The sequence below is a fragment of the Dipodomys merriami genome, unplaced genomic scaffold (assembly GCF_024711535.1).
Source record: "Dipodomys merriami isolate MVZ:Mamm:240054 unplaced genomic scaffold, mDipMer1.0.p SCAF_92, whole genome shotgun sequence".
In the NCBI taxonomy this organism is placed as follows: domain Eukaryota; kingdom Metazoa; phylum Chordata; class Mammalia; order Rodentia; family Heteromyidae; genus Dipodomys; species Dipodomys merriami.
Window position 1 is genome coordinate 5015184 of NW_027206535.1, and position 23341 is coordinate 5038524.

Here is a 23341-nt window from a genome sequence, read left to right on the forward strand (position 1 = left end):
TTGACCTTTATTGGAGTCAATATAAGAAAGTGTCTGGATGGGGCTGGGAAGGTGGCTCAGTGGTAGAGTGCTTGTCTTGCATGCCTGAGGCCCTGGGTTTGATTCCTCAGCACCACATAAGCAAAAAGAAAAAAAGCTGGAAGTGGCGCTGTGGCTCAAGTGGTAGAGCGCTAGCCTTGAGCTGAAGAGCTGAGGGACAGCACCCAGGCCCAGAGTTCAGGCCCCAGGACCGGACCCAAAAAAAACAAAACAAAACAAAATAAAGAAAGTGCAGGACCGGACCCAAAAAACAAAAAAAAAAAAAAAAAAAACAAAGAAAGTGTCTGGTCAATTACAATGCCAGTCAAAGAGGTAGACGGGAGCACCTCCTCCTCTCACTACCTTCCTGCCTGACTGGCTCTCCAGCCCCACCCTGATGTTTACTTGCTAGGCCCCCTAGCCTGAAGTGGGCACAAGAGGAGGAAGAGATATACACATTCATGAGGTAGGAGGGAGGCGACCAGGGCTGGCCAGAGAGAAATAAAGACAGGCCCAGAACAAGTTGCAGAAAGGCCGAGAGGGACAATATCCTGACTTACTCTGCCTCTTTCTTCTCCTCTATTTGAGCTTCAAAGCCTCTACCCTGCCGGGCGCTGGTGGCTCACGCCTGTAATCCTAGCTACTCAGGAGGCTGAGATCTGAGGATCGCGGTTCAAAGCCAGCCCGAGCAGGAGAGACCGTGAGACTCCTATCTCCAATAAACCACCAGAAAACCGGAAGTGGCGCTGTAGCTCAAGTGGTAGAGCGCTCGCCTTGAGCTGAAGAGCTGAGGGACAGCGCCCAGGCCCAGAGTTCAAGCCCCACGACCGACAAAAAAAAAAAAAAAAAAGCCTCTACCCATTAGCAAATGCAGCCTGGTCAGAACGTGGATGGCTCCCCGCCCCCCCACTGCTGTTCACCACACTGGAGGAAAAGAAGGGTTCTCTTAAGACTCTCCTACCTTTAACTAACAGTCTGTGGGTAGGGTGAGCTTGAACCCCAAGAGCTCTGTGTTTGTTTTCTAGAGATCCTTCCTCCAACTGACAGAAGAATTCTTTGTCTCCCCTGCCCACAGGCCAAACTGCCACATCCAGTGGCTTTAAAATTCCCCACCTGCTCCTGAGACATTCAGAGACACACCAGCTCATGCCTTTCTCAGACCCAACTTATCCATGGCCTGTGAGAGACGGTGCTAACAATGGACCTGCTTATATCTCTACCTTCTTCCACCCACCCACCGCAAGGCAATTTTGGCTTAGAAGAAATCCCAAAAGCCGGGCGCTGGTGGCTCACGCCTGTAATCCTAGCTACTCAGGAGGCTGAGATCTGAGGATCACGGTTCAAAGCCAGCCCGGGCAGGAGAGACCGTGAGACTCCTATCTCCAATAACCACCAGAAAAACTGGAAGTGGCGCTATAGCTCAAGTGGTAGAGCGCTCGCCTTGAGCTGAAGAGCTGAGGGACAGCGCTCAGGCCCAGACAGAGTTCAAGCCCCACGGCCGACCAAAAAAAAAAAAAAAAAAAGAAATCCCAAAGGAGGGCCCTGGCCTTGAGATGGGGTAGGAAACCCAACTAGGAGAAAAATCTCCTGACTCCTGAATAGGATGGTATCTACTCTGAGGATTCGTCTCGAGGCTAGGAGACCATCCAGGTTGGAAAACATGCATATGTGGGGCAGCCATGAGAGGTAAAGTAGTAGTTTGTTCTGCTACTAAATAGTGCACCGTCTGCAAAAAATAAAGTGGAAATGAAATGAATTTGGGCTGTAGTCAGAGCTCCTGAACTCAGCAGAGCTGAGGATTGATGACAGAAGGGAGAGCGGTGTGCCTTCATTTCCTTGGATCAGAACGCATAGGGCCACACAGGCACCATGTGCATGTGCTTCATAATCACATACTTTCCCAGCTTCCACACCACCTATGGTCTTATTTCAACTCTTTCAGCTGTAACACCCACCCATAAAATTATGAGTGTAAAAGCACTTTGCAAACTAATACTCTATGAAGAAGTAAAAAGTATCACTGTAATTATTATCATTATTCTGTCCAACAGGCAAGATTTCTGCTGCCCACCTTTTAACTAGATGAGGTCTAAAGTGAGGGAGGGCTAAGCCATTCTGAAACTACTGAGGCTTTTGGCCCATTTCCTCTTGCAGCTGTTCACAGCTGGCTGAGCTGGAGGCATTGGGGGGGGGGGGTGGGCAGCAGGGTGGGAAGCAAAGAAAAGGTAATTTACTGAGCCACAGACATATTAGTTTGGAGATAGAATGTTCTCTGACTATTTGAGTCATCTCCCTGATTCTCTAATAGGGAGAAGCTAGAGAGGGGTGGCATGGAGAGATGGGAAAGAAAAGAAGCTGTGGCGCTGTGGCTCAAGTGGTAGAGCGCTAGCCTTCAATTGAAGAGCTGAGGGACAGCATCCAAGGCCCAGAGTTGAAGCCGGAAGACTGACAAAAAGAAGAAGGAGGTGGGGGTGGGGGGAAGCAGGGAGGTCAGCAGGTGTAGGCCTCCTGCTTCCCAGGCTAACTCCTACCTTGGTTTTGCCCGTCATGCTCAAGAGGAAGCTGAAGGTCCGCCGCAGGGAAGAGCCTGCCCAGACACCTGAGTCCCCTTCCAGCTGGCTACAGCTGCAGAGAGAAAAGGAAGTTGTGAGGAGATGGGAAACAGAGTTAGAAAAGAAGAAAAAAGTACTCCCAGAGAAGCAGAGGATGACAGGCCCCTGACCTGCAGAGGGGCTGGAAACAGGAGGAAAGACTCTGAGAAAAAAAAGATGAGGGACAAAAGGGAGGAAAAACCACCTCTACCTCCTAGAGCTTCCTGGATGTGAACACATCAGCTTTCCAGGCCCCTCTATTTAAGAGGAAACTCCTCCAGGCCCCTCCCAGACACATTGCAGACTCCCCTTCCTACCTAATCCAGGCTCCAGATGGGAGGACCCAAACTCCTTTCTGTTGCTCTCCAACAGAAGTGGATGGGGTGAGTTCCCTCCAGGGGGGCATTTTCCCCTCTCCAAACAAGAGCCCTGTGTAGACCCTTGCTGTTTGGAAAGAGGCTCTGGGCCTACAGCCAATAAAGACTGAATTTCCTGGGATTTCATCAGCCCCATCCCATGAGCTAATCCCAAACTCAGAGCCAGAAGGATGTGTCAGCTAGAGATTTTTCAGGACCACAAATCAGAGCTTGATATCTTAAAGGGCCCATTACTTGCTCTCTCTCATGGGCAAAGTTAGAGGGCTGTCTCACTCTAGTGAATCTTCAGCCACTCATGCCAAACAGGTGCTGATTTTGCATGCTTATTTACATAGTTACTGGAACTCCTTTCCTGAGCTGTGTGCTTTAGGCTCTGCCCTCTTCTGGGACTTCTCTTCTCATTGGTCATTTATCTGAGTCATCCAAAACCCATCCATAGTCCTTGGTCACTACCTCTGTATAAGGCTGTCAATCAGCTGATCTGCCAGCTCACCTTTGTGTCATTAACAACAACAAGCAACTCTCGCTCTTCTATTTCTTTTCATCCCTTAATCTCTCCTCCATCCCAAGGATGAATTCAATGCAGCTCGGGGAGAAGGATCTCTGATATTTAATCCGAAATGTTCAAGAAAATAGTGTTTCAGGAAGCGGAGAGACCCTTGGGACTACAAAACCCCATGGCCTAGACTCATCTCTCCTCCCGCATCTAGGCCTGTGAACAACAAGTCCCCCAAACTCACCGTTTGCTGAGATCAGTGCAAGAGGAATGGGACAAATTCCCTGCTAACACAAAAGGAAAAGAAAAGTGTCCAGTTAAAGCCAGACAAAAGCGCCCAGGGCTGCCTCCCCCACCCCCTCCACCTGGATCAGGTTCCCAGGCTGCAGGTGCATGTGACGCCATTCCTGAGGGCGGGCACTGGGGAGCAGGGATGAAGGGCGGGGTCTGATCAAGGCAGAGCTGAAGAGCTTAGGAACCAGGGTTACATGAAAGGTACTGGAGCCTGATATTTTAGTCCAACTTCAGTGAACGAGGAGGGTTGAGGTTTCACAATGAGCTCCCAACACTCCATCTTGAAGACAAGATGCATTGCAGGAAAATGACCTCCATCTCTGGTGATAGTTGATTTAGAAAGCCTCACTCTGTCCCATGTTCCCAGCTTTTCATTGGCAGGAGAGTGTCACAAGGGCCAAACCCCAAACTTAAGACCTTTTCTCATTTGAATAAAGGCATTGGTGGGGGGGGGTGGGGATGGTACCAAGGAAGGGAAGGTATAAATAATGCAGGGCATATGGACATTAAATAACTGGCTTTGAGGACTAGGGATGAGATGGGCTGGGGAAAGTGCCACCACTACTTTGCCCCACTTTTACTCACCATCTGAATTTGAGTAGTCCAAGAGGTAACTGATGTTACTCATGGAAACAGACTTGGAAAGCATGCCAGGGGTCGAGTGGTGCAAAGAGCCAGCAGGTGGGTGACAGGAGCTCTGACCCTAGAACACATCAAGAGTCCTCATACCAAGGTCATGCTTTGCACACCCTCCCACTATGTTCTTTCATTTTTCCACTGCTTAGCCCTTCTTTAAAACCAGACCTCCCAATCTTGGCACTAGGAGCTCATGCCTGTAATCCTAGCTACTCAGAAGTCTGAGATCGGGCTGGGAAGGTGGCTCAGTGGTAGAGCGTTGCCTTGCATGCATGAGGACCTAGATTCGATTTCTCAGCACCACATAAACAGGAAAAAAAAAAAGCCGGAAGTGGCGCTGTGGTAGAGTGCTAGCCTTGAGTTGAAGAGCTGAGGGACAGCACCAAGGCCAAGAGTTCAGGCCCCACGACTGAAAAAAAAAAAAAAAAAAGAATCTCAGAGACTGTTCTCGGCTTCAAACCATGATCCTCCTATCTCAGCTTCCTAAGTAGCTAAGATCACAGGTATAAGTCACCAGTGGCTGGGTTTTATTCTTTCTTCTTCTTTTTGAGACAGGTTTGTTAGCCTTGAACAATGATCCCAGCTTGGCCTCCTTGGTCTCTCAAGAGCTGGGATTACATATATTGTGCCCCCAAACCTAAATTTTTTTCCTCTTCCCCCCCCTTCCTCCTCTTCTTCCTCTTCTTCTTCACCATTGTTATTATCTTCTTTTCTATTATTTTTTTTTTTGGGGGGGGTTCCGGTCGTAGGGCCTGAACTCTGGCCTGGGCAAGAGTTCAGCTCAAGGCTAGCACTCTACCACTTGAGCCACAGAGCCACTTCTGGTTTTTTTCTTTTTGCTTATGTGGTGCTGAGGAATCAAACCCAGGGCCTCATGCATGCAAGGCAAGTGCTCTACCACTGAGCCACCTTCCCAGCCCAAATTGCTTTTATTTTATTTTATTTTTTTTGGTCGTGGTGTTTGAACTCTGGGCTTGGGCGCTGTCCCTGCACTCTTCAGCTCAAGGCAAGCACTCTACAGATTGAGCTACACTGCTACTTCCTCTATTATTATTATTATTTGCTATTTTTTAGTTTAAATTTGGGGCCCACTATTATTGGGCTTGAACTCAGGGCCTGGATGCTGTCCCTGAGCTTTTTTTTTTTTTTTTTTGATAGCTCATGGGACTTGAACTTTGGGCTTGGGCACTGTCCCTGAGCACTTCAGTTCAAGGTGAGCACTCTACCACTTAAGCAACAACTCCACTTCGGGTTTATTGGAGATAAGAGTCTTATGGACTTTCATACCCTGGCTGGCTTTGAACAGTGATCATCAGATCTAAGCCTCCTCTGAGTAGCTAAGATTACAGGCATGAGCCACCAGTGCCTGGTCCTTGAACTTTTTTGCTCAAGGCTGGGGTTCTACCATTTGAGCCACACAGCCCTTCTTCTGGTTAATTGAAGATAAGAGGCTCTCGAACTTTTTTGCCTGGGCAGGCTCTTTCTTAACCTCCTAATTAATTAGATTATAGGCATGAGCCATGGGTACCCAGCTTATTATTTTTTTAACCTATGTGTGATTACAGGGTGTTTGCTTCCTATTTTACTGTATAGTAAGGTCTCTGTGTTTCATTTTGCTAAATTGAAAATAATCTCTGGAAAAAACAGAACTCTAGGGCTAGGGGTGTTACTCAGTGAGGTAGTACAGTCAAGACCTGCATGTAGGTTTGATCCCCAGAAGGATGAAAAAGTAAAAAGATTTTTTTTTCTTTTTTGGTAGGTCATGGGGCTTGAACTCAGGGACTGAGCACTATGCCTGGGCTTTTTTGTTTAAGGCTCACATTCTACCACTTTGAGCTACAGCTCCATTTCTGGTCTTCTGGTGGTTAATTGGAGATAAGAGTCTCACAGACTTTCTTTCCCAGGCTGGCTTCAAACCATGATCCTCAGATCTCAGTCCTTTTTTTTTTTTTTTTTTTTGCAGTCCTGGGGCTTGAACTCAGGACCTAGACACTGTCCCTGAGCTTCTTTTGCTCAAGACTAGCACACTACCACTTGAGCCACAACACCACTTCTGGCTTTTTCTGTTTATGTGGTACTGAGGAATCAAACCCAGGGCTTCATGCATGCGAGGGAAGCACTCTACCACTAAGCCACATTCCCAGCCAATCTCAGCCTCCTAAGTAGCTAAGGTTATAGGCATGAACCACCAGCTCCTGGCAAAAAGATAGTTTTAACCTATATAATAATGAAAAGACTTTGGGAAATAGCCAAAGTGATATTTCAAGGACAATTTATAGCCTTAAATTGTCTAAATTAAAAAGTTTTAATAGTTGAAAATTAGCTTTTGTCAATTTAAGAAGTTAGAAAAAGATCATTAGAATAAGCCCAAACAAAGCAGAAAATTTGCAGGTAAAAGCAGAAGCTGGCTGCCAATTGCTCACTCTTATAATCCTAGCTATTCTGGAGGCTGGGATATAAGAATTGAGATTCAGAAGCCAGCGCCGGTGGCTCACACCTGTAATCCTAGCTACTCAGGAGGCTGAGATCTGAGGATCGTGGTTCAAAGCCAGCCCGGGCAGGAAAGTCCGTGAGACTCTTATCTACAATAAGCCACTAGAAAACCAGAAGTGGCACTATAGCTCACTCAGTAGAGCGCTCTCGAGCTGAAGAGCGCAGGGACAGCGCCCAAGCCCAGAGTTCAAGTCCCACAACCGACAAAAAAAAAAAAAAAAAAAGAATTGAGATTCAGAGCTAGAACAGGTAGAGAATTCTCAAGATTCTTATCTCCAGTTAACCAGCAAAAAGCTAGAAATGGACGTGTGGCTCAAATGATAGAGTGCCAGCTTGTGTGAAAATGCCAGTGAGAGTCTAAGACTCTGAGTTAAAGCCCTAACACTAGCAAATAAATAAGTACAGAAATCAATGAAATGGTAAAAAGACACAAAATAGCATTAATAAAGCAAAGAGTTATGCTTGAGAAATAGGCAAATAAACTTGTAAGCCTCTGGTAAGAATGACAAAGACAGAGAGAAGTCAGAAATAAAATTTCAAATAAAAAAGTAGATATAACTACATAAAGAGCAACAGTTAAAAAGAGAACACTGCCTACCAACCTCATGCCCTTAGTTTCAAAATGCAAACAAAATAAGATTAATTCTTATAATGTATGGATATATAACTTACCAAAACTGAATCAAGAAGAAAGAGAAAATCTGAATGGTCCTATCAAAGAAATGGAATCAATCATTAATCTCTGTTAACATAACGAAACAAAAATATCAGGCCAAAGAGTTTTGGACAGATCTTTCAAGAACAGATCATATTAACATAAATTCATTGAGTTGGAGAAAACAAAAATTAAAATTCTCCAACTGTCCCTGCATGAGAAGTATAACCTTAATTCTAAAACTCACATGGACAAAATAACCAAGGAAAAGTATGGGCCAATGTCTTTCATAGACATGAAATACAAAAATCCATAATAAAATTTTAACATTTTAAATGGTCACCTACTATTTGCAGCTTCTACTAAGAAAGATTATTTCTTCATTCTTTCACTCTGGCCTGACCTGCGACTATGATGAACAGAATGTGACAGAAGTAGCATTATGTGAATTTTTTTGAGCCTTAGCTTCAAGAAGCCTTAGCATTTTTCTCTCAGAATACCATTTCTGCTGGGCACTGGTGGTTCACACCTGTAATCCTAGCTACCCAGGAGGCTGAGATCTGAGGATCACAGTTCAAAACCAGCCCTGGCAGGAAAGTCTATGAGACTTTTATCTCTAATTAACCACCAGAAAACCAGATGTGGTGTTGTGGCTCAAAGTGGTAGAGAACTATTCTGGAGTGAAAAAGCTCAGGGACAGTGTCCAGGATCTGAGTTCAAGCACCACAACCAACTGAAAGAAAAAAAAATTCCACTGGGCTCAATGCTGGCTCACACCTGTAATCCTAACTACTCAGGAGGCTGAGATCTAAGGAACATGATTCAAAGACAGTTGTGGTAGGAAAGTCCAATTAACTACCAGAAAATGAAGTGGAGTTGTGGCTCAAAGTGGTAGATTGTTAACCTTGAGCAGAAAAGTTCAGGGACAGGGCCTAGGCCCTGAGTTCAAGCCCCACACTGACAGAAACAAAACAACAACAACAAAAAAAAGCCATTTCTATCTAAAGAACCCTAAGCTAGCATTCTAGAGAGCCATATGAATAAGAAGCAAGATATTGTAACTTAACAACTGGCAACTTAACAATTATTCATAAACAACAGTCTTATTCAAGCTACTGGAGGACTGCAGTCTCAGGAAGTAGCAGAAGAGCCATTAGCTAAGCTTAGCTCAAATTACATACCCATAGAATTGTCACCCATAAAAGTGTGTTTTTTAAGCCACTAAGTTTGGAGTTGCTTTATGACATAGAAACAGATAATTGGTACCAAGAATAAAAGTCAGCAATGCCTTAAAAAAAGAAAATACAGGGGCCAGGTGCCGGGGGCTCACACTGTAATCCTAGCTACTGAGGAGGCTGAGATCTGAGGATCACAGTTCAAAGCCAGCCCGAGCAGGAAAGTCCATGAGACTCATTTCCAATAAACCACTAGAAAACTGGAAGTGGCGCTGTGGCTCAAGCAGTAGAGTGCTTGCCTTGAGCTGAAGAGCACAGGGACAGTGCCCAAGCCCAGAGTTAAGCCCTACGACCGACCAAATAAAAAAGAAAAAGAAAATACAGAGCTGGGAAGTTGGCTCAGTGGTAGAGTTCTTGCCCAGCATGTATAAGGCCCTGTGTTCAATATCTCTGCACCACATAAGCAGAAAAAAGCCGGAAGTGGCGCTGAGGCTCAAGTGGTAGGGCGCTAACCTTGAGCTGAGGAGTTGAGGGACAGTGCCCAGGCCCAGAGTTCAGGCCCTATGACTGACCCAAAAAAAAAAAGAAAGAAAGAAAAAGAAAGTACATCTTTTTTATTTGTCTTTGTGGTGCTGGGATCAAACCCAGGACCTCACATATACACTGCATTACATCCCCAGCCCTGAAACACTAGTGGTCTTGACCAAGTTGCATGTATCCTGATATTACAAGAATGATTTGACATGAGAAGATATTTATAAGTATACCTCAATCACATGTTAAAAGAGAAAAACGTAAATGTCACAGTAAATGTAGAAAAGCATAGGATAAATGTAAACATTCATTCTAAAATTAAAATGATGGCAATTAGAATAGTAGGAATTCTCTTTGATCTAATAATATATTTCACAGCTGAGTGATGAGTAGCTCTTTGAGCTATAGTGCCACTTCCAAGTGATGATGGCTTCATGTCTGCCATCTTAGCTAAGTAGAGGCTGAGATTGTAAAGATCATGATCAACCAGGACAGAAAATCTGCAAGACTCCATCCATCTCAGTAAAAGAAACTTAATGTGGGCTGGGAAGGTGGCTCAGTGGTAGAGCGCTTGCCTTGCATGCCTGAGGCCCTGGGTTCGATTCCTCAGCACCACATAAGCAAAAAGAAAAAAGCTGGAAGTGGCGCTGTGGCTCAAGTGGTAGAGCGCTAGCCTTGAGCTGAAGAGCTGAGGGACAGCGCCCAGGCCCAGAGTTCAGGCCCCATGACCGGACCCAAAAAAAAAAAAAAAAAAGAAACTTAATGTGAAGATATGTATCTGTCATCACAGCTATGACAGGATGCTTAAAAGAAGGAGGATCAAAATCTAGGTGAACACTTAGGCAGGAAGTAAGACTATCTCAACAATAATCAGCATGTAAAATAGAACAAGGCAACTTGATATATGGACCACAGGACAAACGAAATTGAAATAAGTTCATTAAACATATACAAAACAGGATTAATGTTCGGAATATATACAGAACAAATTTAAAACAATAGAGAAAAAAACCTAAGCCAGGCACTGGTGGCTCACACCTGTAACTCTAGCTACTCTGGATGCTGAGACCTGAGGATCCATTGTGGTTCTAAGCCTGCCTGGGCAGGAAAGTCTAAGAGACTCTTATCTCCAATTAACCACCTGAAAACCAAAGTAGTAGAGCTCTAGGCTTAAGCAGAAAAGTGGTATAGCTCCAGCCTTGTGCAGGAAAGCTCAGGAACAACTGCCTAGGCCCTGAATTCAAGACCCACAACAACAACAACAAAAAGCAATTCAATACTAAAGTAAGCAAAAGATATGAACATAAATTTTGTATTTCTAGTAAAGGTGGTTCAGAATAAGACTACAATGAAATTTGTGTGTGAGTATATGTGTGTGTGTGTGTGTATGAGTATGCATGTGTGCATGTACATGTGTGCTGGGAATGGAAACCAGGGCCTCTCTCATGCTAAAGCAGCACTCTACCTCTGATGTGCACCTTCAGTTCCACAATGAGATTTGTAATTAAGAAGTTGATGATAGGGGCTGGGAAGGTGGCTCAGTGGTAAGAATGCTTGCCTTGCATGCATAAGGCCCTGGGTTCGATTCCTCAGCACCACATAAGAAAAAAGCCGGAAGTGGTGCTGTGGCTCAAGTGGTAGAGCGCTAGCCTTGAGCTGAAGAGCTGAGCGACAGCGCCCAGGCCCAGAAAAAAAAAAAAAAAAAAAAGAAGTTGATGATAGGCTGGTAATGTAGCTTAGTGGCAGAGTGCTTGCCTTGTATCCATGAAGCCCTTGGCTAAATTCCTTAGTACCATATAAACAGAAAAGGCCAGAAGTGGAGCTGGCTCAAATGGTAGAGTGCTATCCTTGAGCAAAAGAAGCTCAGGGACAGTGCCCAGGCCCTGAGTTCAAACCCCAGGCCTGCCAAAAAAAAAAAAAGAAAACAAAAAAAAAAAGTTGATGACAGCCAGGCACTGTGGCTCATGCCTGTAATCCTAGCTACTAGGGGAAGCTGAGATCTGAGGACCATGTTTCAAAATGAGGCCAAGCAGGAAGGTCCATGAGACACTCATCTCCAATTAACCACTAGAAAACTGGAAGTGGTGCCGTGGCTCAAAGTGGTAGAGCACTAGCCTTGAGCAGAAAAGTTCAGTAATAGTGTCTAAGCCATGAGTTCAAGCCGCACAACTGACCAAAAAAAAAAAAAAGTTGTCTGCTGGATGCCAGTAGCTTACACCTAGCTACTCAGGAGGCTGAGATCTGAGGATCTCACTTCAAAGCAAGCCAGACAGAGCAGGAAAGTCCATGAGACTCTTTTTTTTTTCCTTTTTCTTTTGGTTGGTTGTGAGGCTTGACGCTGTCCCTACGCTCTTCAGCTCAAGGCAAGGCTCTACTGCTTGAGCCACGGGCTGGCTTTGAACCGAGATCCTCAGATCTTAGCCTCCTGAGTAGCTAGGATTACAAGCGTGAGCCACCGGTGCTTGGCCTCCATGAGACTTTTTTTTTCTTTTTTTTTTGGGGGGGGGGGGGGTCTGGTTGTGGGGCCTGAACTGTGGGCCTGGACGCTGTCCCTCAGCTCTTCAGCTCAAGGCTAGCACTCTACCACTTGAGCCACAATGTCACTTTCGTCTTTTTTTTTCTGCTTATGTGGTGCTGAGGAATTGCACCCAGGGCCTCATGCATGCAAGGCAAGCACTCTACCACTGAGCCACCTTCCCAGACCCTCCATGAGACTCTTATCTACAATAAATTACCAGCAATCTGGAAGTGGCACTGTGGCTCAAATGGTAGAGTGCTCGCCTTGAGCTGAAGAGCTGAGGAACAGTGCCCAGGCCCAGAGTTCAATCCCCTTGGCCGACAAAAAAAAAAAAGTCAATGACAAATGTTGAGGAGGATATGGATCAGAGAAAACTCATTCTGTGCTGATGAAATGGAAAACAATTTGTCACTCTCATGTAAAATTGTCTATCTGCACAATCTGTGATACAACAATCCTACTCTGAACTATAAATGCTTCAGAAATTCTCACAAATGTGTACTAAACACTGGAGAAAAGGCTGTCGATAGAGCATATCTTCATGATAGTAACCAATGCTGGAACCCAGTGGCTCACAATGATAATCCTAGCTACTCAGGAGGCTGAGATCTGAGAATCATGGTTCTCAAGAAAGTTTATGAGACTTATTTCCAGCCAATCACTAAAAAAGCTGGAAGTGGAGCTGTGGCTCAAATAGTAGAGTACTAGCCTTGAGCAAAAATGCTCAGGGACAGTGCCCAGTTCAAGCCCAGGACCAATGCACACAAGACACACACAAGACACACACAGACACACACACACAATCTAAGCAAATATTTATTAACATTAGAATGGAATTAAAATAAATAACAGCAACAATTTACAACACAGTAACAATTTGCATATATTTGTGTTAAGACAAAAATTTTTGGCAATACTAGAGTTTGAACTCAGGGCTTCTTTTTTTTTTTTTGTCGGTCGTGGGGCTTGAACTCTGGGAGCGTGCGCTGTCCCTCAGCTCTTCAGTTCAAGGCTAGTGCTCTACCACTTGAGCTACAGGACCACTTCTAGTTTTCTGGTGGCTTACTGGAAATAAGAGTTTCATAGACTTTCCTGCCCGGGCTGGCTTTGAACCATGCTCCTCAGATCTCAGCCTCCTGAGCAGCTAGGATTACAGGTGTGAGCCACCAGCGCCCAGCACAGGGCTTCATTTTTGCCACCACTTGAACCACATCTCCCGTCCCAAGCAATTTGGAGTGGCAGTGTTTACTGGGGTTTGAACTCAGGGCCTGGGAACTATCCCTTAACTTTTTCACTCATGACTAGGGCTCTCCCACTTGAGCCACAGCTCTACTTCCAGTATTTTTGTAGGTAATTGAAGATAAGAATTGAATAGTCGTTCCTGCTCTGGCTAGCTTAGAACCACAACCCTTAGATCTCAGTCTTCTAAGTAGTTAAAATTACAGAAGTAAGCCACTAGCACCTGGCTCCAAACAGTTATTTTATTTATTTATTTATTTGGTTGTGAGGCTTGAACTTTGGGCTTGGGCACTGTCCCTGAGCTCTTCAGCTTAAGGCAAGTGCTCTACCACTTGGGCCACAGTGTTGCTTCCAGTTTTCTGGTGGTTAATTGGAGATAAAGAGTCTCATGGCCTTTCCTTCCCAGGCTGGATTTGAACCATGATCTTCAGATCTCCTGAGTAGCTAGGATTATAGGCATGAGCCACCAGCACTCGGCCAAAACATTTTTTATTTTTATTCTTTTTTTTTGCAGTCCTGGAGCTTGAGCTTTGGGCTTGGGCACTGTACTTGAGCCTCTCTGTGCTCAAGGCTAGCACTCTGTCACATGAGCCACAGCACCAATTCTGGCTTTTTCTGTTTATGTGGTGCTAAGGAATTGGATCCAGAGCTTCATGCAAGCTAGGCAAACACTCTACCACTAAGCTATATTCCCAGCCTGGGCTGGAAATACAAACTAGAAAGTTTTAAGCCGAACACCAGTGGCTGTGATCTTAGCTACTCAGGAGCCTGACATCTGCGGATGGCAGTATGAAGCCAGCCAAGGTAGTAAAGTCCCTGAGACTCCAATTAAAAAAAAAAAAAAAGCCAGAAGTGGAGCTATAATAGCTCAAATGGTAGAGCTCTAACCTTGAGCAAAAGCAGCTCAGGGACAGTGCTTAGGCACTAAGTTCAAGCCCTAGTACTGTCTGTCTGTCTGTCTGTCTGTCTGTCTGTCTGTCTGTCTGTCTCTCTCTCTCTCTCTCTCACACACACACACATACACACACAATATATATAGTTTTATTATTTTGACTTTTGGAAAGATGAAATAAGTTTCTTCAGCTGGTAAGTGAAGAATCTAAGAGTCAGTTAGCTAAAAAAAAATAAAATAAAATAAAAATCCAAATCTGGTGCCAATAGCTCACACCGATAATCCTAACTACTCAGGGGGCTGAGATCTGAGGATCACGGTTCAAAGCCAGCCTGGGCAGGAAAGGCCATGAGCCTTTTATCTCCAATTAACCACCAGAAAACAGGAAGTGGTGCTGTCGCTCAAATGGTAGAGCATTAGCCTTGAGCTGAGGAGCTGAGAGACAGTGCTCAGGCCCAGAGTTCAAGCCCTATGACCAATCCCCCCATCCCCCCCCACGCAAAAAAAAAAAAAAATCCCGCTTTTTCTACTATAGCATATTGGAATGAGGATGGGAGACTTGGGGATGGGGAAAGGCAGTGATGGGAAGTTAGGAGTTCTTGCTATTTCCTTGGCAGGCTGGGCTCAGTGTCTTTCAGCATCCTCCCAACAGTGAGGCTGGTGTTGGAACCTCTAGCCAACTAAGGAATGAGCTAGAGGAGAGACCACGTTTCACCACTGGGCTTGAACATGTCAGGGATTCTCAGCTAACAGACCCAGAAGCGTCTCCTAAGCCCCAAGTATCCTCAGTGACTCTGAGATCTTCAGACGCCCCTCCCTTAGTTATATTTCCTCCTTCCTTTCCTTCAGCCCTCCTCCCTTCTCCTGGGTTGTTGAACCCAGGGACTCACAAATAATAAGCAATCGCTCCAGCACTGAACTATATCCTCAACATTCTATATGCTTTGTCCATCGATACGCCTACAACTATCTTGTTAGAGCACTATTGTATTTTGGGGGGGACTAGATGCCAAGTTTCATCCCACAAGCATTAAGTTCAGCTCAAACTGTGGGAAATGTGGGGCCACAGAAAGAAGTGGTTATAACTACTAGAGGAACAGGGAGCTTTTAAGGAAAGAACAGAGATACCCACATCAACACAGAGACAGAGACATAGAAAGGAAGAAACAGAGAGTCTTAGAAACTAAGACACAGAGGCAGGATACTGAGTCTGGAACAGAGAATACAAACCCTGAGAAGCAGACAGAGGGGTACAGATGAGATTCAGATTTGGTCAGATGGAGTCAGAGTAATGCCTGGGCAGAGCGAAACTCAGCAGCTGGCAGAACAGAAGAGACACAGAGTGGTGTTAGACAGGCAAGGGGCAGGAGAGGGGGAGCAAGGCAGAAGCTTCCATGGGTTCTATCATACCAGGTGGGAGGGTTGGCCACTCTGCTGCTGTGCTCCCAGAAAAGTGTCCAGTTTTTCTTGGCTCTGCAGAAAGAGGGCTTCCTGGGGGCCTGGGCATCCCGGTGGCTGCAGTCTCCTCCTGAAACACACATTGCCACCACTGCCCTTTGTAGCTAGTGACCCGTGATGGGCACCACGGAGGAACACTGCCTTAGCACAGCCCTCTTGTTTGCCCCCCAGCCCAACCCTTCCTGTTGGCATAGGCACAGGCCAGACCCAAACAGGCCTCTCCTTTTGGAGCTCTGCTTTGGCAGCGCTGCAGAGCTGGCTATGGACAAGGGTGGCCCCTACTGTCTAAGTGCAGTACTGCCGTCCATAAGAGAGCCAGTCTGGGAAGGGTGGAAAGGCAAGCTGCCCCACCATCTTCCCTCTTGACCCAAAGTGTAGAATCGCCTATCATGAGAGGTTGGTGGCACCTGAGACAACCTGAGAAGGTTGACATTGTATAGAGGATACCAAGGGCATCTCTGCTTTCAACTAAATTGTGTGTGTGTGTGTGTGTGTGTGTGTGTGTGTGTGTGTGTGTGTGTGTGTGTGTGTGTGTGTGTGTGTGTGTGTGTGTGTGTGTGTACTGGGTGAGCCTAAGTGCTTCCCCTTAAATTTTACACTCAAGGCTGTCACTCTACCACATGAGCCACAGCTTTACTCACAGAGTTTTGGTGTTTAATTGGAAGTAAGAGTCTTATGGGCCAGGTGCAGATGGCTCATACCCATAATCTTACTCAGGAGGCTGAGATCTGAGAATCATGGTTCAAAACCAGCCCAGGCAGGGAAGTCTCTAAGACTCATCTACAGTTAACCAAAAAAAGCCAGAAGTAGAGCTGTGGCTGAAAGTGGTAGAGCACTAGCTTTGAGCACAAAAGCTCAGGGACAGTGCCTAGGCCTTGAATTCAATCTCCAGGAATGGAACAAGAGAGAGAGAGAGAGACTGACTTAGGAACTTTCCTGCCCACACTGGCTTTGAATTGTGATCCTGATTTCAGCCTCCTGAGTAGTTAGGTGTGAGACATCAGCACCCAGCTAGTCTTTTTTTTTTTTTTTTTCTTTTGTCGGTCGTGGGGCTTGAACTCTGGGCCTGGGCGCTGTCCCTCAGCTCTTCAGCTCAAGGCGAGCACTCTACCACTTGAGCTACAGTGCCACTTCCAGTTTTCTGGTGGTTTATTGGAGATAGGAGTCTCACGGTCTCTCCTGCCCGGGCTGGCTTTGAACCGAGATCCTCAGATCTCAGCCTCCTGAGTAGCTAGGATTACAGGCGTGAGCCACCAGCGCCCGGCTCCAGCTAGTCTTTTAAGCATTACTTTTCACTGAGTTCCCACCCAAGCCAGTTCAGTGACAAGGTCCAGGGTCCTTTACCCTCACTCAGCCTAAAAAGTGGTGCCCAAGAAGCTAAAGAAGATTGGTCTACCCATCAGAGCTAAGGGAACTTGCACAAGGGGACCATTGCCAAAGAAAAGTGACAGTGTCCTTCCATGGCCAGCAAAGCCCTATGATGACCACTCACACTGAACTCTTTGCATGGACCCCCTTGGACCTTCTCTTTCCAGCTTCCTCTGCCTTTGGGGAAGTGATCAGGGATTTTCCAGGGGCGAGGGAAGAGATGGCTCTCAAGCATGGTTGTAACCCCATTGCAGCCCTGGACCGTAAAGTCCTGGGGCTTGAACTCAGGGCCTCGGCAATGTCCCTGGGCTGCTTTTGCTCAAAGCTAGAATTTGAGCCACAGCACCACTGACAGCCTTTTCTGTTTATGTCGTGCTGAAGAATCGAACCTAGGGCTTCATGCATGCTAGGCAAGTACTCTACCACTGAGCACCTTCCCAGCCTGTAAATTAGTCTTAAGAAATTTTGAGCCGGGAGCTGGTGGCTCACGCCTGTAATCCTAGCAACTCAGGAGGCTGAGATCTGAGGATCGCGGTTCAAAGCCAGCCCGGGCAAGAAAGACTCCTATCTCCAATAAACCACCAGAAAACTGGAAGTGGCACTGTAGCTCAAGTGGTAGAGTGCTCGCCTTGAGCTGAAGAGCTGAGGGACAGCGCCCAGGCCCAGAGTTCAAGCCCCACGACCGACAAAAGAAAAAAAAAAATTTGAATCTGCCTCTACCTAACCTAGCAAGTGGGCAGAAATCTGGGATTTCTGAGCCTTTTTCTCTCAAGAACCCTTCTAAAGTTTTTCTGGCCTCAATTTCCTCATATGTAAACTTAGGAGGATACTAGGTCACATGATCTGGTTTTGGAAGCTTTGACATCATAATATGGGTCTATGAAACCGAATGTGCACAAGGTGTTGGTGACTCATCCTATAATCCTAGCTACCTAGGAGGCTGAGATCAGAGGATCATTTAAACCCCATCCCAGGCAGGAAAGCATGGGAGACTCTTATCTCCAATTAACCACCAGAAAATCCAAAGTAGCATAGTGGCTCAAAGTGGTAGAGCACTCAGGAACAGCACCCAGGCCCTGAGTTCAAGCCTCACAACTGAGGAAAGAAAGAAAGAAAGAAAGAAAGAAAGAAAGAAAGAAAGAAAGAAAGAAAGAAAGAAAGAAAGAAAGAAAGAAAGAAAGAAAGAAAGAAAAGAAAGAAAGGAGGGAGGGAGGAAGGAAGGAAGGAAGGAAGGAAGGAAGGAAGGAAGGAAAGAAGGAAGGAAGATCCCAAAGTAGAGCCCAAGCATCCTATACTCACCCCAACTCTACACCTTCTTCCTACTCCCACCCTCTACCTACCTGTAAGATCAGGTAGAAAAGAGGAGTTAGGGTCACTAGGGAGGGCCCCATTTTGTTTTTTTGGGGTTTTTTTGGGAGGGTCCAGTTGTGGGGCCTGAACTCTGAGCCTGGGCGCTGTCCTTCAGCTCTTCAGCTCAAGGCTAGTGCTCTACCACTTGAGCCACAGCGCCCCTTCCAGCTTTTTTTTTTCTGCTTATGTGGTGCTGAAGAATCAAACCCAGGGCTTCAAGCATGCAAGGCGAGTGCTCTACCACTGAGCCACCTTCCCAGCCCCAGCGGGCCCCATTTTGGAAGTCAGGATCTCTCCTTCCTAGAGGCTGGGTACTGATTCTTTAGGGAGAGCTCTAGAAGCCCCAGGTATGCTGCCATTCTTTTTTTTTTTTTTTTTTTTGGTAGGTTATGGGGCTTGAGCTCTGGGCCTAGGTGCTGTCCCTCAGCTCTACAGCTCAACCACTTGAGCCACAGGGCCACTTCCAGTTTTCTGGCAGTTTATTGGAGATAAGAGTTTCATGGCTTTTCCTGCCCAGGATGGCTTTGAACCACGACCATCAGATCTCAGCCTCCTGAGTAGCTAGGATTACAGGCGTGAGCCACCTGCACCCGGCTCCTCCCCTGCCATTCTTAAGAGATGGATGTCTCTCTAGAGAGAGCAAGGGAGACACAGAGCCCAGGATATTACTTCCCAACCACGTTCTCCAAGATCCAGGTCTTGAAGGAGAGAGAGAGAGAGAGAGAGAGAGAGAGAGAGTTCTCTAGGGACTTACCTGTTCAGTGGTTCCTGGAGTTCTCTGTCAGGACCCCAACTATGTCTTTTAAAGGGGTCATAGGTGTGGCTATGGGCACGAAATGCCCCTGATCTTCTGAGGGATGAAGCATAGATGCCATTTTCTACTTCCTTTTTTCCTTCCCTCTCCTCCTCTTCCTCCTCCTCTTCCTCCAGCTGTTCTCTGGATTCCACTGCAGATAAGCAGCGGCGAGTACGGCTTTGGGGTACCAGGTCTCCACCTGCAAGGAACACCTCTGGGACAGCTGTGTTCATGGGAGGTACACGCTGGCCTGTCTGAGTCAAGAAATAAAGAAGGGTGAGCAGAGTTCTAGAACTTTGGAACTCAAAGGCTGTCACAATCAGCCCAGGCTTCAGAGCATCTAGTCTCTCATTTTACTGAGACACAGAATTCAAGAATGTATGCTTAGGTTCATGATGTGGACTGTTTGCAGACTCAAGTCTGGAACTTGGATTTTCTGGTTCCTAATCTGTTATATTCTTTCCAGTACACTAAGAGATCCTTGCCAGGCCTAGTGGTTCATACCTGTAGTCCCAGTATTTGGGAAGAAGGAGAGGAGAATTGTAAACTCCAGGCTATCCTGGACTATGCACACTAGATTCTGCCTAAAAAAGTAAATAAAGTAAAATAGGTCCCTGATTTTTCATTGTTATTTCATTTTCTCAAATAACTATATGGCAAAGCTAAGTGAAATATAAGCCAAGATAAGAGAATTAATGCTTATGTCCTCAAGGAATTCACACTCCAGTGTTGAATGTATATGTACATACATGTTTACACATGTATCTATATACACAGGCAAAAGCACAAGCCACAATTGACTACTGATTGGAATATAACAGATGATAAAAAGAAAAATTTCATCAAAGTCAAGTGCCAGTAGCTCACACTTGTAATCCAAGCTACTCAGAAGGCTGAGATCTGAGAAACAGAGTTAGAAGCCAATATGGGTAAGAAAGTCCATGAGACTTTTTTTTTTTTTTTTGATCGGTCATAGGGTCTGAACTCTGGGCCCAGGCACTGTTCCTTAGCTCTTCAGCTCAAGTCTAGCGCTCTTACCACTTGAGCCACAGCGCCACTTCCAGCCTTTTCTGCTTTAGTGATGCTGAGGAATTGAACCCAGAGCCTTATGCATGCAGGGCAAACACTCTACTGCTGAGCCACCTTCCCAGCCCTCCATGAGACTCTTATCTCCAGTTAAGCAGCAAAAAGCCAGAAGTGGCCTGATGCCTGTGGCTCACACCTGTAATTCCAGCCACTCAGGATGCTGAGATCTGAGGATCATGGTTCAAAGACAACCCAGGCAGAAAAGTCCCTGAGACTCTTATCTCCAATAAACTACCAGAAAACCGGAAGTGGCACTGTGGCTCAAGTGGTAGAGCACTCGCCTTTAGCTGAAGAGCACAGGGACAGTACCCAAGCCCAAAGTTCAAGCCCCACAACCAACAACAACAAAAAGAGTGAGCACATCTTATCCATTGGTAGATACCAAGAAGGGACATATAAGGAAGATCACCTCTGAGAGTACATGGAGATGGAGTAATTAGGATATGGTCAAGGGGAAAGAGAAGATATTTGATCAATTAAGTAACAGTGGGGCCGGGCGCTGGTGGCTCACGCCTGTAATCCTAGCTACTCAGGAGGCTGAGATCTGAGGATCTCGGTTCAAAGCCAGCCCGGGCAGGAGAGACCGTGAGACTCCTATCTCCAATAAACCACCAGAAAACCGGAAGTGGCGCTGTAGCTCAAGTGGTAGAGCGCTCGCCTTGAGCTGAAGAGCTGAGGGACAGCGCCCAGGCCCAGAGTTCAAGCCCCACGGCCGACAAAAAAAATAAATAAATAAAGTAACAGTGGGGGGAAAAGGTTCATAAGTGAGAAAGGGTTATACATTCTTTGAAGACCATGTTTTTTATTTTTTTTTTCGGTCGTGGGGCTTGAACTCTGGGCCTGGGCGCTGTCCCTCAGCTCTTCAGCTCAAGGCGAGCGCTCTACCACTTGAGCTACAGCACCACTTCTGGTTTTCTGGTGGTTTATTGGAGATAGGAGTCTCACGGTCTCTCCTGCCCGGGCTGGCTTTGAACCGCGATCCTCAGATCTCAGCCTCCTGAGTAGCTAGGATTACAGGCGTGAGCCACCAGCGCCCGGCTTGAAGACCATGTTTGTATGAGGAGTAGAAAGCCATTCTGACCTCATGTCACCGAGAAGGGCTCCAAGCATCAGCTACATCCCACTCATTTCCTCTCCTCTCTCCTGTCCACTGCTTTCACTAGAATTGGGGCTAGACTCCGTGAGTAAGACCACTCAAGTACTCTTCAAAGTAAAAATAAGCCTCATTCCGAAAAGAAGTACCAAGACCTCCAAAGTACCAAGATGGTAGAGGGGAGGAAATACTTGGGTAGAAATCCTGAAGGCTAGGTCTCTCCAGACACACCTGCAGGGAGTCTCTCAGACTCCTTTCTCCCAGGACTGCCTCCAGCTACTCAGGAAGTCCCTGAGGCTATGAATCTGAACCCTCTGTTCCTTGGTTTTCTGTGGGAGTGTCAAGCCTTCTTCTACAAGTTGTCAAAATCCCCAGGAAAGTACAGGTTCCCTCCCTTGCTCCTGTCCTGGGCTCCCACCCCTCCCAGAGCTACCAGGAAGAAAGTACTTGTGGCTGTGTATATTTTCCAACATGCCTTGCCTTCCCTCAGCATCTAAGTATCAACCACCACCACAATAATAATAGCCTTTATTGTTAATAGCACAATGTCAATTGCATTGCATGAATTATCATCTTATCTCAACACCTTTACAAGGTAAATATCATCACTGATTTTGTAGATGAATTTTTTTTTTTTTTTTTTTGGTCATGGGGCTTGCACTCTGGGCCTGGGTGCTGTCCCTCAGTTCTTCAGCTCAAGGCGAATGCTCTATGGCTTGAGTCACAGCGCAACTTCCAGTTTTGTGAGTGGTTTATTGGAGATAAGAGTCTCATGGAATTTCCTGCCTGGGCTGGCTTTGAACCATGATCCTCAGATCTCAGCCTCCTGAGTAGCTAGGATTACAGGCGTGAGCCACCAGTGCCTGGCTTGCAGATGATTCTAAGGCTAAAAAATTAAGCAAGGGAGGGATAAACAATGTTTGACAAGAAATGTACTCATTACCTTACTCATGTAACTGTAACCCCTCTAAATAAAATAAAAAATAAAATAAATACAAAGTAAGCAGGGTTGTATGGCTTATGATGGCAACAGAACTAGAAAATGCAGTTCTGGATTAGATCAGACACTATTAGACCTTATTCTGGAATTGATCAGCCCCTAAAGAAACTATATTCTTGTCGGGTGCCAGTGGCTCATGCCTGTAATCCTAACTACTTAGGAGGCTGAGATCTGAGGATCACGGTTCAAAGCCAGCCTGGGCAAGAAAGTCAGTGAGACTCTTATCTACAATAAATCACTCAGAAAACCAGAACTGGTGCTGTGGCTCAAGTGGTAGAGCGCTAGCCTTAAGCTGAAGAGCTCAGGGACAGCGCCCAGGCCCAGAATTCAGGTCCTATGATGACCGATAAAAATAAATAAATAAATAAAAACCTATATTCTTGGACTTTTGAACAACAGGTATCTCTATTTCAATATGTTAAAGCCCTCCTCCTAGGATCCAATAGAGTAACAAATGGTTGATGATTAGTACAATCAGTGAAGATTACACACTCAGAAAAGAGGGTCCTCAGACACTGGCGGTAGGAAGACAGGAAGATAAGTGGGAGATGACTATTTAGAGCCATTCCTGTTTGCCCTTCCTCCCTCAAACAGCTAATCCATTTCAGAATCTCCTGTCTCTGCCTCAGCAGAAACAATGATGTGACATGGTATGATCTCATTCAGGAGCTAAATATAGTCATTGTGTGAGACCCAACCAGGCCACTCCCTAGCACCATTTCCTGAACTGGGGAGTCGGGGATGATGGTGGGTTGGGTCACTGCTGAGGGAAGGACAAGCTAGGAATGAAAGCCCAACTTGAATTTCCGAAATGGAGGAGGGAATGTCTCTGCGAGGGAGTTAAGGAAGCCTGGCTAAATCTCATCTCTGAAGGAAAGAAGAACAATTATTGGCATTGTAACATGGGAAGAGATAGAGATTAAAAAGCAGGGGGAAAAATCCTCTGAGGGGCTGGGAAGGTGGTTCAGTGGTAGAGCGCTTGCCTTGCATGCCAGAGGCCCTGGGTTCGATTCCTCAGCACCACATAAGCAAAAAGAAAAAATGCCGGAAGTGGCGCTGTGGCTCAAGTGGTAGAGCACTAGCCTTGAGCTGAAGAGCTGAGGGACAGCGCCCAGGCCCAGAGTTCCAGCCCATGACAGACCAAAAAAAAGGGGGGAAAAATGAAATGAGGTAAGGGAGAAGCTGCTAAGCAGACTCCATTCTCACAAGAGACTAAGAACAAAATGCTAGAAGATGGACGACTCTTTGAGATGTTGGACTGCAGTTGGTGTG

At 46.1% G+C, this 23341-nt stretch overlaps 1 protein-coding gene across 5 annotated transcripts in view; it reads right to left on the reverse strand.

The window, feature by feature from the left end:
* Positions 1-23341, reverse strand: part of LOC138821456 (rho guanine nucleotide exchange factor 2) — a 68916-nt gene that overhangs the window by 36145 nt on the left and 9430 nt on the right. Inside the window, exons 2-7 of one of the 5 annotated variants that reach the window (XM_070013689.1) lie at positions 18849-19144; positions 15329-15446; positions 7578-7616; positions 4362-4479; positions 3727-3769; positions 2550-2643 (exon numbers count right to left, since the gene is read on the reverse strand). In XM_070013689.1, coding sequence (XP_069869790.1) covers positions 2550-2643; positions 3727-3769; positions 4362-4479; positions 7578-7616; positions 15329-15446; positions 18849-19123 — 687 coding nt within the window. In that variant the 5' untranslated portion in view covers positions 19124-19144. Of the gene's footprint in view, positions 1-2549; positions 2644-3726; positions 3770-4361; positions 4480-7577; positions 7617-15328; positions 15447-18848; positions 19145-23341 lie in introns of those variants that run through there. The other 4 variants (XM_070013687.1, XM_070013686.1, XM_070013685.1 and 1 more) reach the window with 4 other exon arrangements.